Source organism: Apus apus, chromosome 28 (genome assembly GCF_020740795.1).
Source record: "Apus apus isolate bApuApu2 chromosome 28, bApuApu2.pri.cur, whole genome shotgun sequence".
Taxonomy (NCBI): Eukaryota; Metazoa; Chordata; class Aves; order Apodiformes; family Apodidae; genus Apus; species Apus apus.
This window is the reverse complement of record NC_067309.1, coordinates 569012-583887: the sequence shown is the minus strand read 5'-3', so window position 1 is coordinate 583887 and position 14876 is coordinate 569012. Positions and strand designations below refer to the sequence as shown.

The window sequence follows — 14876 nt, the reverse complement described above, 5'->3', positions numbered from 1 at the left end:
GTGCTGTGCAGGGTTGTGCTGTGCAGGGCTGTGCTGTGCAGGGCTGTGCTGTGCAGGTTTGTGCAGGACCCTGGCATGGCCATCGTGTGGGCAGCCATCGCTGCCTGAGCATCCATCCCTCTTCCTTTCTCCTCTAGGTATCAATTCTTTCCCAGCTTTGTTTTTGTTTGTTTGTTTTCCCCTTGAAATTAAATTTCTGACAGTGGTCCATCCTGTGAGGATATCCACTTTGGCTGGAAGGATATCTGGTGCAGAATGGCACAAAAAAACCCCTCTCCTGGTGATCAGATCTAATTGTAATGTGTTGCTTGGTGCCTTTGGAGTCCTGGTTCCTGTACAGCATCATCTTCTCTCTCCCACATCCTCTCCATGAGGTGCTGGAGGAGTGGGATGAGCATTTTGCCCCAGAAACATGCAGAAGAAGGGTGGCTTGGGATCAGAACTGCCTTGGGAAGGGCAGGGTGGGAAGGCATTTTCTGCTGGGAACATCAGGGCCACTCTACTCTGAGGTCAGCAAGGCCTTTCCAAGTCCTGCCTCCTGCCAGGATGGGTGTAGTTTGCAGTAATCCTTTAAGGAAAGCATTTGCAAGTGGCCATCTCTGGGGGCAGCTGATGTGAGGGAAGAGCTTGCAGAGGGAGGCTCAACCTGCTTCCTAAGCTCTGCTTGCTGGGTGTCAAGGCTGAAGCTCCTGTTGTCCCACCTGCTGGGCAAAGGGACAAGGGGAGGATCCAAACTTGCCCTTGTAAGGGAAGAGAGTGCTGCTCATGGTGCTGGCTCCAAGGGGACCTTCATTTCAGTCTCCATGATAATGGCCAACAGCCTGATCCTGAAATGGTTCTGCTCTTGGTATCAAAGGTGCACTTGGTGCAGAAACCTGCTACCCCACGCTGTCTTTCTGGGGATGGCAAAGGGAGGGCTGCTTTACACAGTGGCAGCCAAAGCTTTGCTGCATGTTTCTGTCCCTTGCTGTCCTCCCTGCCCTTTGGGAGAGGCACTGCTGAGTCAGGGTGTTTCTTCCCTTCCTGCTGATGTTCTCAATGCTCCTCCTTGGCCAAGTATTTGGTTCAATTTGGAATGGGCTGGTCTCCAAAATCAGGCTTCTTAGCTACGCAGCAAAACAAGCTAGAAAAGGATGGGGACAAGAAAGTGGTAACAAGGTGGAGAAGGCTCTGGAGGTTGCAGTGGAGGGTCTGGTCACCTCCAGCTAAACTGCTCTGTCCTTCTACTCCCATAGTGTTGCTGCTGTGTCCTTGCAGCCTGGTCTAGCTTATCTCCTGATCCATTTGGATGGAGTCATCACCATCCAAAGATGCTGAGGAGTCCCAGGGTCTCTGATGCTGGATATGTCTGGAGCAAGGCAATGTGTTGCTTGGAGTTTGCAGTGTGGTGGTTTGGTAGGTTGAGGTTTGGGAATGGGCACAGAGTGGCTCAAACCATCACAGAGGGTCTTGGGGCTGTTTAGACCTTTGCAGAAAAACCTCGAGAGTCTTGTCACCCTTCTCTTGATACATGGAAATGTGTCCTGTCTATCTAGAAAATCACCTTTTAGGGTTATTGGATCAATATGTATACACATAGTAGAATAACTTATTTATCAAGGTTCCATAAGTAATTGCTGTTTATGAAGTGTGGGTAATGCATGAAGCATAAACAAGACATCAGCATTTGCCCCAGGGAATCTGAATGATTAAGGTTAAGTAAGACTGAGGCAGGGCTGAGGGATGCAGAGTAATGAGCAGGTCAGCAGGACTGGCTGCAGCCTCCTCAGGCACGTGAGGAGCATCTGGAGAGGGAACGTTCCCCTGACACATGGCAGGGGAATGGCCGATACTGTGGCCACAGGTGGGACAAGGCAGAGCAGCTGCAGGTTCCTGGTTCCAGAGAGCCAGGCTCAGTCCACCAAGTTCACTTCAGGTTTAAAAATTAACAAGAAGAGGGCCTATTTTGTTAAATGTTTGGTTTACTTTTGTTAAATTTGGCTGCCAGCCCTCAGCCTGGGACAGGAGAGACATTTACCTGCTCCGTGGCATGGGCTGGAGACAGGTTGGTTGTCTGGGGCCAGCAGCACTGCCTGGAGCTGCCTTTGGGGTGAGGGGCTTTGACTGCAGAGACACTTCAGTTCAGATGTTTCTCAGCCCATCTCTGCAGTGCTGATGGAGAAGGGAAGATGCTAGGCTGGGCTGGAGACATGCCCAGACCAGTGCTGTGGTAGGACAGCCAGGGACACGCCGGTGACCACAGGGCTGCAAGCTAATTTAAGCATGCATGTGGTTTGCCATTGCTCTCCTTGTCTGACCCTTCCCAACCCTGGGAGGCAGGGGGTGAAGTGCTGTTGCCACCCTGTCCATGCTGAGGTCAGGCCATGTTGGCTGGGGACAGGAGAGTTTCATCCCAGACTGTGGGTCTTTGTGGACCCTGGTTTGGGGGATGGTGGGGGATAGCTCTGCAACCTTCCCAAGCTCCACTCCATCCCTGCCCTTCTTTTTCTCTCACTTATTCTTTCCTTCCTTCCATGCTCATCCACCCTTACCTCATTTCATTCCTTTATGTGCCTGCCCAAAGCCCTCTGCATCCTCTTCCTCCTGCCACCCCTCTTCCCTCCTTCCTCCTTTTTCATTTCTGGGTGAAACAGGGAGCAGCTAAAACTCTGCCATCTAAATCACTTCCCCCAAAACAGGCGTCACTTGCAAAGAATTTATAGAAGGGTTTGGAAGGCAGGATGGAACGTGCCCATATCTGATTTTCCAACCCATCTCCTGTGCTCTTGCTCACATAGTTTCCAGGAAATTTCAGGTATTGAAGAAAAAAAAAAAAAAAAGGACTAATTAAGTGGTGGTGACATCACTTGTTTCAGCTGGGTGCTGCAGGTTCTTCCCTTCCCACCCTAGGATGGGGCTGGGTGATCCTGTCCCTGCCTGGGGCTGAGGAAGCAGCTGCCAGGCACCAGATGTGCCCCAGGCTGCCTCATCGTATCATCTCCCAAATAAAGAGACTTAGCTTCTTTCTAGAAACCCCTCCTTCATGTCCCAGAGCCTGTGAACCTCCATGTGTTCTCTGCTGTTCCTCATCCCCACGTGTCCTCCATCTCAGCCTCTCCTGGAGCCCACTCTCTTCAGCTGTGCTGGGAGCCTGAATATTCCAATTCCCCTTCTAATAACCTGTCCTGTTACTTTGGCAAATGGCTTCTTCTTTCTCAATGTCCCTGCTTATAAAATGAGCATAAATGAGAGACAACGTGAGGATTTACTGCTTGGTGTTTCTCAATCCACACTTGAGCATTTAATTGACTTCATTCCTTTTAGACAGCACCCAGTATCCACCACTCTGATTACAATCTGGCTCTGTGCTCTTGTGTCACTTTTAATTAGGCATTTTGTTTCTGTATTGTGTGTCATTCTCACATGGTTTGCAGCATAAATAATGATGTGTTTCAGTGGGTACTGTGAGCCTTGAGCTCTTCATGAGGTTGTACAGATATTTATGAGGCTATCTGCCTGTCTTGCAACATGCAGGTTCTGAGGCTAAAAACCGCTGGGATGTTTGGAGGTTTTTTTTGGGAAAAATAGTTAAGACATCAACGTGATAGTTAGAAGGTAGATGTTTGCATCCAGAATTGCAGAAACAGATCATTTTGCCCCAAGGTGGGGATTGGTGGCTGATCAGAACTATCCTAACCTGCAACAGCTTCTCTCCTAAAATTAGTGTAGCAGGAGGGAGCCCAGAAATGGAAGGGATGGCACGAGAGGTGAGATGTCTTTGGGTGTATTTTTTCTCTGCCAGGACAGCATTTGGGCTCCTGCTGCACTGGGCATCAGGCAGGAGCCACAAGCTGGGAGCAGGGGCACAGTGAGGTTGGGAATGGGAGATGGGAATGGGAGATGGGATGGTGGATGGTCTCGCTGCTGATGTAGTAGCTGTGTTAGGATAAACTGAGGGACAATTTGCTGTCGGATCCCACAAAGATCAGGGTGGGAGCTTCTTGTGCTGGAGAACCGGTGGCTCTATGCCTCTTCACTTACCATGTGCCATGTGCCTGCTCATTTCAGAGGCCACATGCCCAAACTGTCAGGCCAAAAGTATGAGTTTGTTTATTTTTCCCAGCTGGATCTGTCTCCCGCTTTTTGCCTGGTCCCACCAACACCTTTCTGGAGTAAGCGCAGAGCGGGCGTTGGGCCATGTCTGCAGCTCAGCACAGCCTTCCTGGGGCGGGTTGTCCTCCTGCATTCTTCCCAAATCATGCAGCCCAGCACCCCCAGCGCGGGCAGAGAGGTGCGAGGTACGTCCCCCCATGAGTCCCACCACTGTCAGAGTGGGAAGGGACCTCCAGAGATCATCTCGGGCGCTTCGCTGGCTCATAGATAATTTACGACCTACTGGGACTCCCAGATCCTTCTCCTCAGCACCGCTTTCCAGCAGGTCCACCCCTCACTGCTGCTGGGCAGTGCTCGAATTGCTGCACAGGGGCAGGTGCTGCGTGCCTGGTGCTGGTGCTGGATGATCCCGGGAGCCGGTTGAACTCCTCTCAGCCGCGCAGCCGGGAGCCGCTTCCCGTCCCGGCGTGTCTGCTGCGAAGGAAACGTTGGCACCAAACCCTGTGCCCCGTGGGCAGCTCGGCGGGTTGGCAGCTCGGCGGGGCGGGCACGGGCCCAGCTCAGCCCCGGGAGCAGGGGCAGGACCTGCCGCTCACTCCAGCTGGGCCGAGTGTGCCCGTGCGATGGCCCCTGCAGCCCCGCGCGTGTCTGCGTGTGTCAGGGCCGCAGCAGCACCAGGCCCCCGAGCGAGCTGGTAATCCCTCTTAAATCTGGTACCAGATCTGATTCATCCCGGTTTGTAACTCCTGGGGTCAAACTCTGCACAACTGATTCATGCCTGGTGCACGCCTGGGAACGCAGGAGCCCGGCAGCTCCGTCCTGCTGGGAAGGGCTCTCACATCATCCTCACGCCGGGCAAAGTTCTTCCCCAGCCCGGAGCAGCCGTGTGGCCCCCGACACGTGGCAATGAACCTTCCTCAGCAGCATGGAGAGCTGTTCTCACTCTTTGCTCTATTTTTCCTCTGCTCCTCCTTTCCTTAGAAGCCTCTCCCCTCCCAACGCTGTCCTCATGTAACACCAAAACCTGCCACAAGTGGAGCTGATGGCCAGAGGTGGCTTTGGGTGCTGGCAGGGGCAGGGAGGAGGTGGTTTGACTCGATGATCTTGAAGGTCTTTTCCAACCAGAGTGATACTGTGATAGTGGGAGGTGCTGGATGCCAGGGCTGGAGGAGGTTTCTCTGAGCAGCAGGCATGGCTGTGGGTGGCCCCAGCTCCATGCAACACTGGACCTGATCTTCCCTCCCTTCCCACAAGCCTGGAAAGAGTCATTCATGTCATAGGCAATATGGACAGGTACAAGACAATTATTATTGTCATTATTGAATGTATTGATTATGATGGTGCCTGATGCAGACTTACCACACCCTCTGCTGCCATCAGCAGCCTGGGCTGGGCTCCTCACCAGGTCCAAGGCTGCAAAATTGCCCTTTGCTTGTACTGTAAAAGCTGATACTGAGTCCAAAGCTAGGAGCAGACCAGAGGAAAGGGAGGGTTGCTGCCTTCTTTTGGCTTTGACTTGGAAGCTGCTAACTCTGTTGTGTCTGGGTTAAAAGCTGGGTGCTGGAGCCGTCTTGCTGGTTGAGATATAAATGCTGAGATAGATAGCAGCCAGGTGGGAAGTACTGGAGGGCAGATCCTGGGAGCAGGATTGGCCTTGTTCCTGTAGGTTCTGTCTTGGGCTAATGTTAATGGTCTGGGCTTCAACAAGGCCAAGTTCCAGGTCCTGCACTTGGGCCACAACAACCCCAGGCAACGCTCCAGGCCTGGGGAAGTGTGGCTGGAAAGTGTCTGGCAGAAAAGGACCTGGGGGCTCTAATTGACAACAGCTGAACATGAGCCAGCAGTGTGTGCAGGTGGCCAAGAAAGCCCATGGCATCCTGGCTTGTCTTAGGAATAGTGTGACCAGCAGAAGCAGAGAGGTGATTGTCCCCCTGTGCTCAGCCCTGGTGAGGCCACACCTGGAGTGTTGGGTCCAGTTTTGGGCACCTCAATTCCAGAGAGATCTCGAGGTGCTGGAGCAAGGACAGAGGAGGGCAAGGAAGCTGGTGAAGGGCCTGGAGAAGTAATCTGATGAAGAAGGCTTGAAGGAGCTGGGAATGTTTAGTCTGAGGAAGAGGAGGCTGAGGGGAGACCTCATCAGTCGCTACAACTACCTGAAAGGTCATTGTAGAGAGGCTGGTGCTGGTCTCTTCTCACAGGTAATTAGTGACAGAGCAGGAGGGAAGGGCTTCAAGCTGTGACAGGGCAGGTTCAGACTGGACATTATGGACAAGTTTTCACAGCAAGAGTGGTCAGACACTGGAACAGGCTGCCCAGGGAGGTGGTGGAGTCACCATCCCTGGGTGTGTTTAAGGGTCGTTTGGATGTGGTGTTGGTGGAGATGGGTTAGGGGAGAACTTTGTAGAGCAGGGATGATGGTTGGACTCGGTGATCCCGAGGGGCTTTTCCAACCTGAATAGTTCTATGATTCAATGATTCTTTGCTGTTGGAGGAAAAAATCCCTTGTCTCCCAGAGAGCTGAAATGACCCCTCTGTAAGCAGATAACCATTTTAGCGTGGTGATTATAGCTGTAATAAAACACACATAACAAATTCATCATTTGGATTTTTTTTTTCCCTTCTCATCTTCTGAGAGTGACTCATCTGGGAGGAGGTCCTACACCTCTTTGGTGTAGCCATTCTGCCTTTACTTTTCTGCTTCTCTGCCTTTCAAAAATTGTTCCTGCGTTCACAGGTTGAGCTATTTTGGGTAGATCCTATAAAATAGGTTTTTTTACAATTTGAGTATGTTAAATTCCTGCAGTTGCAGACGGAAAACACTCCTGCTGTGGATGTCCCTGGTGCTTGTCCAGGAGAAACCATCTCTGGGGACCCTGGCTGGTACAAACCATCTTCTGTAGCAGGACAGTTTATGCTGGATCTGGTGGAATTCTTGCAATCCAGTGGCCTGAAGAGTCACAGGAGTATTTGCAGCCACATTTGGGAACTCTGTACAGGGAGGTGATAGGGGTTTTGCCTCTCCCACGTACTTCCTGCCTGCAGGACAGTTTATCTCCAAAACACCACATACAGTTCTGTGTTCTGTTTCATTGTTTTTCTTCCTTAGGAGGGCAACAGGTTTCTTGGGCAACAGATCTGTTTGGACAGCTTTGATTTTGCAAAAGATCTTGGAATTCATAAGTGGGGCCAGAGGTTGCAGAGCAGCTTTGCTCTTGTGTAGGCACCAGGGTGAAGATGGTTCTTTGTGTTGTGGTGGCCATTAAGAAACCCAGATGTTCTCCACAATTACATTGTACCCAGGGCTCTACAAACGTGTGTGAGTTAGGATGGTTGCCATGGTGGATGCTAAGTATTTGGGGGGAAATAAGACCTTCCTGGACTTGGGGGTGGAGGAGAGGTTGGTGTGAAGTGGCACCATGCCATTGGCTCTGCCCAAGCTGGATCAGATGAAACAAAATTTTGATAAGAGCATTTTTTGGTGATGACTGTGCTAGATCATTCCCTCCTTCCTCACTCTGTTCACTGGGCAGCACTACCCTTTAACCAAGGCATGAATCAGGCCCACAAGTTCCTGTAATAATGCTGAACACTTGCAGTGGTTTTATTTCAGCTCCTATAAACTGGTGGTGTTCCCTTGAGTGCAGTGAAATGACCTCATGGTTTCCATCTGCTCTGAGTAGGACACATTAGTTTGCAATTGAGTTAATTAAAACAGGAACACGCCACGTGCAATCTCATTGCCACTGGCTGCAGTGGGCAGGGATTGGTTCAACCAAGGAGTGGACCAATAATGGGGAGACAGGACCACCAGCAGCAGGGAAACGTGCTGGTCAAGATGCAGCCTCCAGCTTCAGAAGCATTAAACCGCTGGTGGAGGCTGGAGAAATATGGCCAGAGAAAGGATCACGTTCTAATTGCCCTGTACTTTGGGGCTGGCCAGTGTGTACTGCTGGCTCCAGATAGATGGGCTCTGGTCTGACCTGGCTTGCCTGCTCTGTGCTGTGTGAGTATCCACAGAGGTTAGATCAGATCAGCTGTTGGGAACTGGAACAGACCAACAGATTCAACAGGCAGGACTCAAAAGTCAGGTGGGATTTTGTGGGAACAGATCACGAGTTTTCCATTCTCTTCCAAGTTGTGCCATTTCCAGAAAAACTGAGCCCAGCTCAACCAGGGTTGGCAATTTCATCTCTGCTCTGAGAACTGCAATGTTTTAATTTGTTTGTTTGTTTGTTTTTCCTTAAGGCTTTAGTTGTAGGTGTGACTCTCAACTTTCATGTAAAAATTATCCTTCTAATTATGATTATACATAATTATAACTTTATTTATAGTTATTCCTTCATGATTTCTTGTAATCATCAGATCTTGTAATTTGGAGGAGAGGGGAAAGAAAACAGCCTTCGGTGTAGGTAAAATAGGCTGGAGGGGAAGAAAGTCCACAGCTTGAATGGTTCCACCATGTGTCAGGCAGAGAGAGCTGCTCTGCTGAGCAGGTGCCCTGGCACACGCCGTGTCCCCGGGGAGGAGCCCTGCTGCCCATCTGCACGGGCTGGCTTTGCTTGTTTGTCCAGGAGCTCAGGGCAATGTGCAGAGGTTCCACAGTGTGGGGTGGAAATGCTCCTTCTGCAAACAGGACAGAATCGTGGGGCTCCATCCCTGTGCTGAGCAGCTGGAAAAGGCTGGAAGGGTGAGATGCCAACAGCAGCATCTGAGGGCTCTTTGGGTAGGCACCCCCTTCCTTTGGGGGTCCCAGTTGTTCTGGAGGTGCTGGTGAGTGGCTTTGTGCTGTTATCTTAACACCTTGGGGGTTAGACTGGTGCTCACTGGGTTTCACTAACACAACAGGTGTGGTGAATTCTGGGCTCGAGGTGTTTGCTGCAGTGGGTTACGTGGCCAGGCACCAAGGAGCTGAGCTGAGGGCTTCTCAACCCTCACGAAGCTGGAATGCAGTGAGATGCAGCTCCTGGAGGGACAGGAGCTTGCTGGGAGCCTTGTTGTGGACACAGAGCTGGCTCTGGTCTGCAGCAGCTGGCTCTGTCACCTCCGGCATTCCTGCTTGTCGACTGATGCCCCCCTGAATGCTAAGGCTGCTCTGCTTTGTTGCAGAAAAGAAAGCTGAAGACACGGTGGGTTAGGTGAGACCCATCAGAGCAGCCTCTGGCAGGGACTGGGGCCTGAGGCTGTTACAGCTGTGGGGCTTTAAGAATGGGGAGCAAAATGTGGTTGCCATGTGTAAAACTGCATGAAGTTGCAGCACAAACAATACTGATGCATGTGCCAAGGGTCTGGAGCAGAGAGAGGCCACAGAAGATATTTCAAGTCCTCAAGATGCCTCTTGTTTACAAAAGATGTGAGGATTTCAGCCTATTCAGTTTACCCAATGTAAGACTAAGGGTGGGGACTTAAGGGTAGGGAATCATACCAGGTTCAGGAGAGCAATTAAAATGCTTTGGAAGTGGGCAGTGGCAGAAAACTAAAGACACCAATTAAACAACTTAAAACTAGGTGTAAGGCCCCAGCTTACAGCAGGAGAGCTCCTGCTGCAAGGCAGTGAACTGCACCGAGGCACTGACCTTTGGAACAGGCTAACCCTTCAGGCCAGCCAGCCGTCGCCTTCCTGGAAAAGCCACTTTCCTGTCACTGAGATACCAGAGTGAAGAGCCACATCATTGTATTGAGCTTTACAGCCTGAGCGAGACAGGAAGCAGGGCTAAACAAATCCATAAAACCTTGGGACAGTCATCCTAAGGGTAGCACCTGCCTGGATAAGGCTGTTGGCATGCAGTGCCTGCATTTGGAGCAATCTCTCTGTATTCCCAGGAGTTGCTGATGAGCTGTACATTTTTAAGAATGGGGCTACTTGGATCTGGAAAGGGGGACCTGTGGTCGCCGCCTGGGGGGAACCTTCTGCACAGCAGTTCTATGGCTGCAGGCCCTGGTGCAAGTGCTGCTGTGCTGGCATTGCTTTGGGGTGCTGTTAGTAAGGATAACAGCTTGACAGTGTCATTCTGATAGCCCAGGAGGGCCCCATCGTGCTCTTGTGATCCCCAACCGTGAGACCACCAAGACATTGCTGGTTGTTAGGACACTCACTCACTTATGACTCACTGCTGAAACACTTGGGAGCAGTAATCACAAACTAGGACTTCACTGGGCAAACACAAAACCTAAGGGCACTCCCAGCTCCAGAGAGCTTTCAATCCAAACATTGCAATCTAAATACACAGCAGGAGATAGCCCGTGGGGTATCAGCAGAAGATGTGGAAACCACAGCCTGACATTGATCAGCATCATAATATCTTCTTAATACACAATTTTGCTCCCCAAGATATATTCCTCTTCCATCAGAACAATCTGATTTGATTTTTTTTCTCTTCACTTTCTGTGCTGGATCTGAGGGCCTGTTATGTTTGCCAAGATATTTATGGAGGGACTTATTACCTGTGACTCATTCACATCATCACAGAATGTTGGGGGTTGGAAGGGACCTCTGGAGATCATCTAGTCCAACCCCCTGCTAAAGCAGGCTCACCCAGAGCAGGTTGCACAGGATGGCATCCGGGAAGGTTTTGAGTATCTCCAGAGAACGAGATGTTCAACCTCCCTGAGCAGCCCATCTCAGTGCACTGTCACCCTCGAGATAAAGAAGTTTTCTCTGCTGTTCAGATTGAACCTCCTGTGTTCCAATTTGTGGCCATTGCCCCTTACCCTGTCTCCCTGGGCATTCCCCTCCCCGTTCCCTTGACACGTGCCCTTTAATTTATAAGCATTGGTAAGTTCCCCTGTCAGTCTTCTCCAAGCTAAAAAGGCCCAGGTCTCTCAACCTATCCTCAGAAGAGACATGCTCCATCATCTTCATAGCCCTTGTGAGTGTCAGTGCACAGCAACAGGCTGTTCCTGGTGTGCAGGGGCTGGGCTGGCTGTGACACCAAACACAGCAGTCAAAGTATTCACTTCCTTCAGAGGCTGTTTAACCAGTCACTACAGTGTCTTCTGTGTGGCCAGACCCGAATCTCTGGGGCTTGGAAGTATTTACAAGCCTGTGTGGTTGTGAAACTATGTGGTGTTCCCATGGCATCCCAACAACACAAGCAAACTCTGCTTATGATGCCTCTGGATCCCCGGATCTTGCTCTGGCTTAAACTGATTTCAACAGGATTTAACAGGGACCGTTCCCTCGCAGGATGGACTGTGATGGGCTCAGGGATCTGAGCTGGCCAGAGGCAGCACTGGGAGCTGGGGAGCAAGCTGCTGCAGCAGCAGAGGAAATGAGGCTTTCCTGAGGCTCTCCTGCATTGGCTGGGTTGCTAATGGTACAGAAAAGAAAGCTTGAACTTTGACTAGAAGACAGACTCATCCTTACCTAAAATCAGTGGTGCTGCATGGTAGTAATTGAGATTAAAAAATGGCTTTTGATCTGGCCCTTGATAGTGCAAACCAGGATGAAGTTCAGTTCTGTTACAGCTGAAGGTGCTGAGAACAGCTTTGCCTTTATGACAGTTTATCTGGCTTGCATTTTATCTGGCTGGATTGCTTTCTAGTTTGGATGTCATGTTGTGCAAAAAATCCCTGTCTGGTGATAGAAGGAGATGAGGCTGGAATGCAACCTGATAAAACCAGCAGCCGGAGGCCTTACTATGGTGGGGGTTACTCCTGCCTGACTGTGGGACTCTAAATCACACTTTCAGATACAATCTCTGTCCCCTCTACAGAACCCAGAGGCATTGCAAGAGAGCAGCCCATCTCTCCCTGTGAACCTGGAGCTATGTGAAGCAGCTGGAGAATTCTGCCTCGTTGCTGGCTGTGTATGGGTGAGATGAACCCTGGCCTGTCTACATCAGCCATCAGCTCCAGGGTAGCTGGATGTGCAGAACACAAATTTGCTTTACACTCAAGGGGTTTTCTTTTCTTGCTGGTGGAAGCTGAGCCAGCTCTCAGTGCAGGGAGGAATCTTGCCTCATATGTCTCTGTCTGATCTGATCTCCCCCTTTCCCTCCTTCAAGAAGAGAATTTCCTGTTAGCAGCTGGGGTCTCCAGCCAACTTGTATTGTTACTGCAGAGAAGGAAGTACATATTTTTAACAGGCTGTGCCCAGCCTGTGTGGCCAGTGCTACCTCGCTGTGCTGATGAGGGGGAGAGCTGAAGGGTGACACATTCAGGCCAGGCATTGAAACCTCATGGTTTCTGGAGGACTGATGACCTGATAATAAAGAGATCCATCCCTTCAAGGCTATTTGAAAATAGAGAAAGGTCGTAAAAATGCTTTTTGTCTCTGCTTCTTCTGCATAGAAACCCAGAAATTTAAGCAGAGGCCTGTTCTGTCTCCTTCTGAATGTGGACAGGCATGTTATATTGCCCCGTGTAGGGTGCAGCCCACCAGAACCATCTTTATTTTAGCACCAGCAGGAAAAAGCAGCCCAAGCCCCGGTGCGTGGGGAGAGCTGCAGCCCTCACAGCCCTGCGTGGTGAGCCTGGCTGGAGCTGCTGGCAGAGCAGGGTTTGTGTCCATGGCCACCGTGGCTGCCCAGCCTGGTGCTGAGGCCCCTTCTCGCCTCCTGCTGCCACACGGGGTCTGCCTGCTCTGCAGAGAGGTAGAAATCACTGCCTCGTCCCCCCTCTTTTCATGTCACTGTCCCCTTAGGTGAGCGGGGAGGAATGGAGAAGCCTTGAGGAAATGGGGATCGGACCTGTCCTGTTACAGCCTCTGCCAAGGGAGCCCAGGAGAGCCCGTTCTTCACGTCCCTTGGCTGCACATGTGGCAGAGGCCAAGGGGGGGGCAGAACAAAGGCAGGTCTGAGCGCGGGGACACGGCGCCAGGTGTGTCCTGTCCCTTCCCTGGCCCTTCCCTTCTCGAGTTCTGCAGGTTGACGGGAGGGTGGGAAGGCAGCCAGGCACACCCAGCTCTCCGAGGCAGTAAAATGATCCCTCTTTTGCCCTTGGGCCAAGCCCAGCTTTTCTAACGGATAAAAGGAGAAGCAGTCAGGAGAACTCCTCACTTCCCTGATCTCCAGCACAGCTTCCCTGAGCCTGTGAAGGGTGGGGGATCCTGCAAACACCCTCGGAGCAGCCATGTCCCGGTCTGTGAGTTTCAGCTCTCGCTCTGTGGCCGTCCCAGGGATCAGCCAAGTGCGGGTCAGCTCTGTCTCCTCGACCCGTGGAGGGAATGCCAGCTTAGGCAGAGCAGGTGGCTTTGGCAGCTCCAGTCTCTACAACCTTGGCTCCTCCAACAAGCGGATCTCCCTGGGCGGCGGCAGCTCCTACAGCGTTCGCTCTGGATATGGCTACGGAGCCTCCATGGGATTCGGGGGGCCCCTCAGCCCCGGGGGCATTCAGGAGGTCACCATCAACCAGAGCCTCCTGACACCCCTGAATCTGGAGATTGACCCCAATATTCAGCGGGTGCGCAAGGAGGAGAAGGAGCAAATCAAGACCCTCAACAACAAGTTCGCCTCCTTCATTGACAAGGTGAGGTGTTGGAAAGGCTGGGAGCTCTGTGGGTGCTGCTGAACAGCAGCTCTGACCCACAGCTCGCTTAACCCAGTGGGGGATTCACAGATGGGCTCAGGATCAGGTCCTCAAGAGCATGGTGTGATTTGCCTGCTGCAATTCAATAACTCATTAAAGACCTGCTTGCATTGCCACAAGCAAAGGGGTTTGCCCTGCTCTGGCCAGCCTTGTACCCCTTTTATTTGGCTGGTATTGCCAATAATGTGGGTGCAGGCTTTAAAGATCAAATCTGCACTCAGGCACACCACCATCAGATTCAGGGAGGAGGGAGTGAGCCTCTTGGGCAGAGGAATCATCCCAGTAGAACAGATCTTGACATAAGTCAGAGCTGGCTGTGTTTGTTTGCACTGCCCTGTACCTCTGCAGCTTTATTGTCTTGCACTAATTGATCCTGTGTAAACTTCAGCTCTGGCATCCTCAAAATGCAAGGAATCCAGGCCTGGAGTTGGAGTAATTGGCTGACTTTGAGGTCTGTGGCAGGCAGGATCTGCTTATCTTTAATGCATACAAAGCCTAAAAGTCATAAGCCAAGCCCTCCCTCATGGTCTTTATCACCCTCCAGAGTTTTGGTGCTTCCTCTGAGCAATCAGAATTCTTCAGATACCATCTGCAGCTTGTCCTTCCCCTGGGATCCAAACTCTGCAGTGTCAGCTCCCCCTTCCTTCTGCTTTCACAAATGATCCCTTGGTTGCTTTTCAGGTCCGTTTCCTGGAGCAGCAAAACAAAATGCTGGAAACCAAATGGAGCCTCCTCCAGGACCAGAAGACTGCCCGGAGTAACATTGCTCCCATGTTTGAGACCTACATCAACAACCTGCGGCGTCAGCTGGATGGGTTGTTGAATGACAAAGGCCGTCTGGAGGGTGAACTGAAGAACATGCAGGATCTTGTTGAGGATTTCAAAGCCAAGTAACGTATAATCTTCCCATCTAACGGTGTAGTTGAGCTGGCAGGTTGGTCAATAGCTTGGCAGAGTTGTCCCCAGCTTTTCTGTGAGGGAGATTTTTTTTCCAGCCGTGGCTGAGGTGTCTAGTCCAGGGAAGCTGCCTGGATTCTTCTTGCCCCATCACTCGTTGCTCCTGGAACCGTGTTGTTTCCACATGTTCTTCAGTGGCTCCATCCTCTTGGCCTTTCTTTGGGCCTCTCAGAGATGGGTTTGCACTTGGGGTTGGATGAGCCCCTGGGGGCTGCAGGGAGCCCATGGCAGCTCAGCAGGTTGGCAGGTGGGGGGTAGGGAATGGAGCAGGTCACCTGCAATTTTTAAGCAGCTTTTCAGTC

At 51.4% G+C, this 14876-nt stretch overlaps 1 protein-coding gene across 5 annotated transcripts in view; it reads left to right on the top strand.

The window, feature by feature from the left end:
• The window catches only part of LOC127394997 (keratin, type II cytoskeletal cochleal), a 57724-nt gene that overhangs the window by 35482 nt on the left and 7366 nt on the right, over positions 1–14876 (top strand). For 2 of the 5 annotated variants that reach the window (XM_051641367.1, XM_051641368.1), the window contains exons 2-3: positions 11805–13557; positions 14299–14507. In XM_051641367.1, the coding sequence (XP_051497327.1) occupies positions 13162–13557; positions 14299–14507 (605 nt within the window). In that variant the 5' untranslated portion in view covers positions 11805–13161. Of the gene's footprint in view, positions 1–3729; positions 3747–8694; positions 8863–11804; positions 13558–14298; positions 14508–14876 lie in introns of those variants that run through there. The other 3 variants (XM_051641371.1, XM_051641366.1, XM_051641370.1) reach the window with 3 other exon arrangements.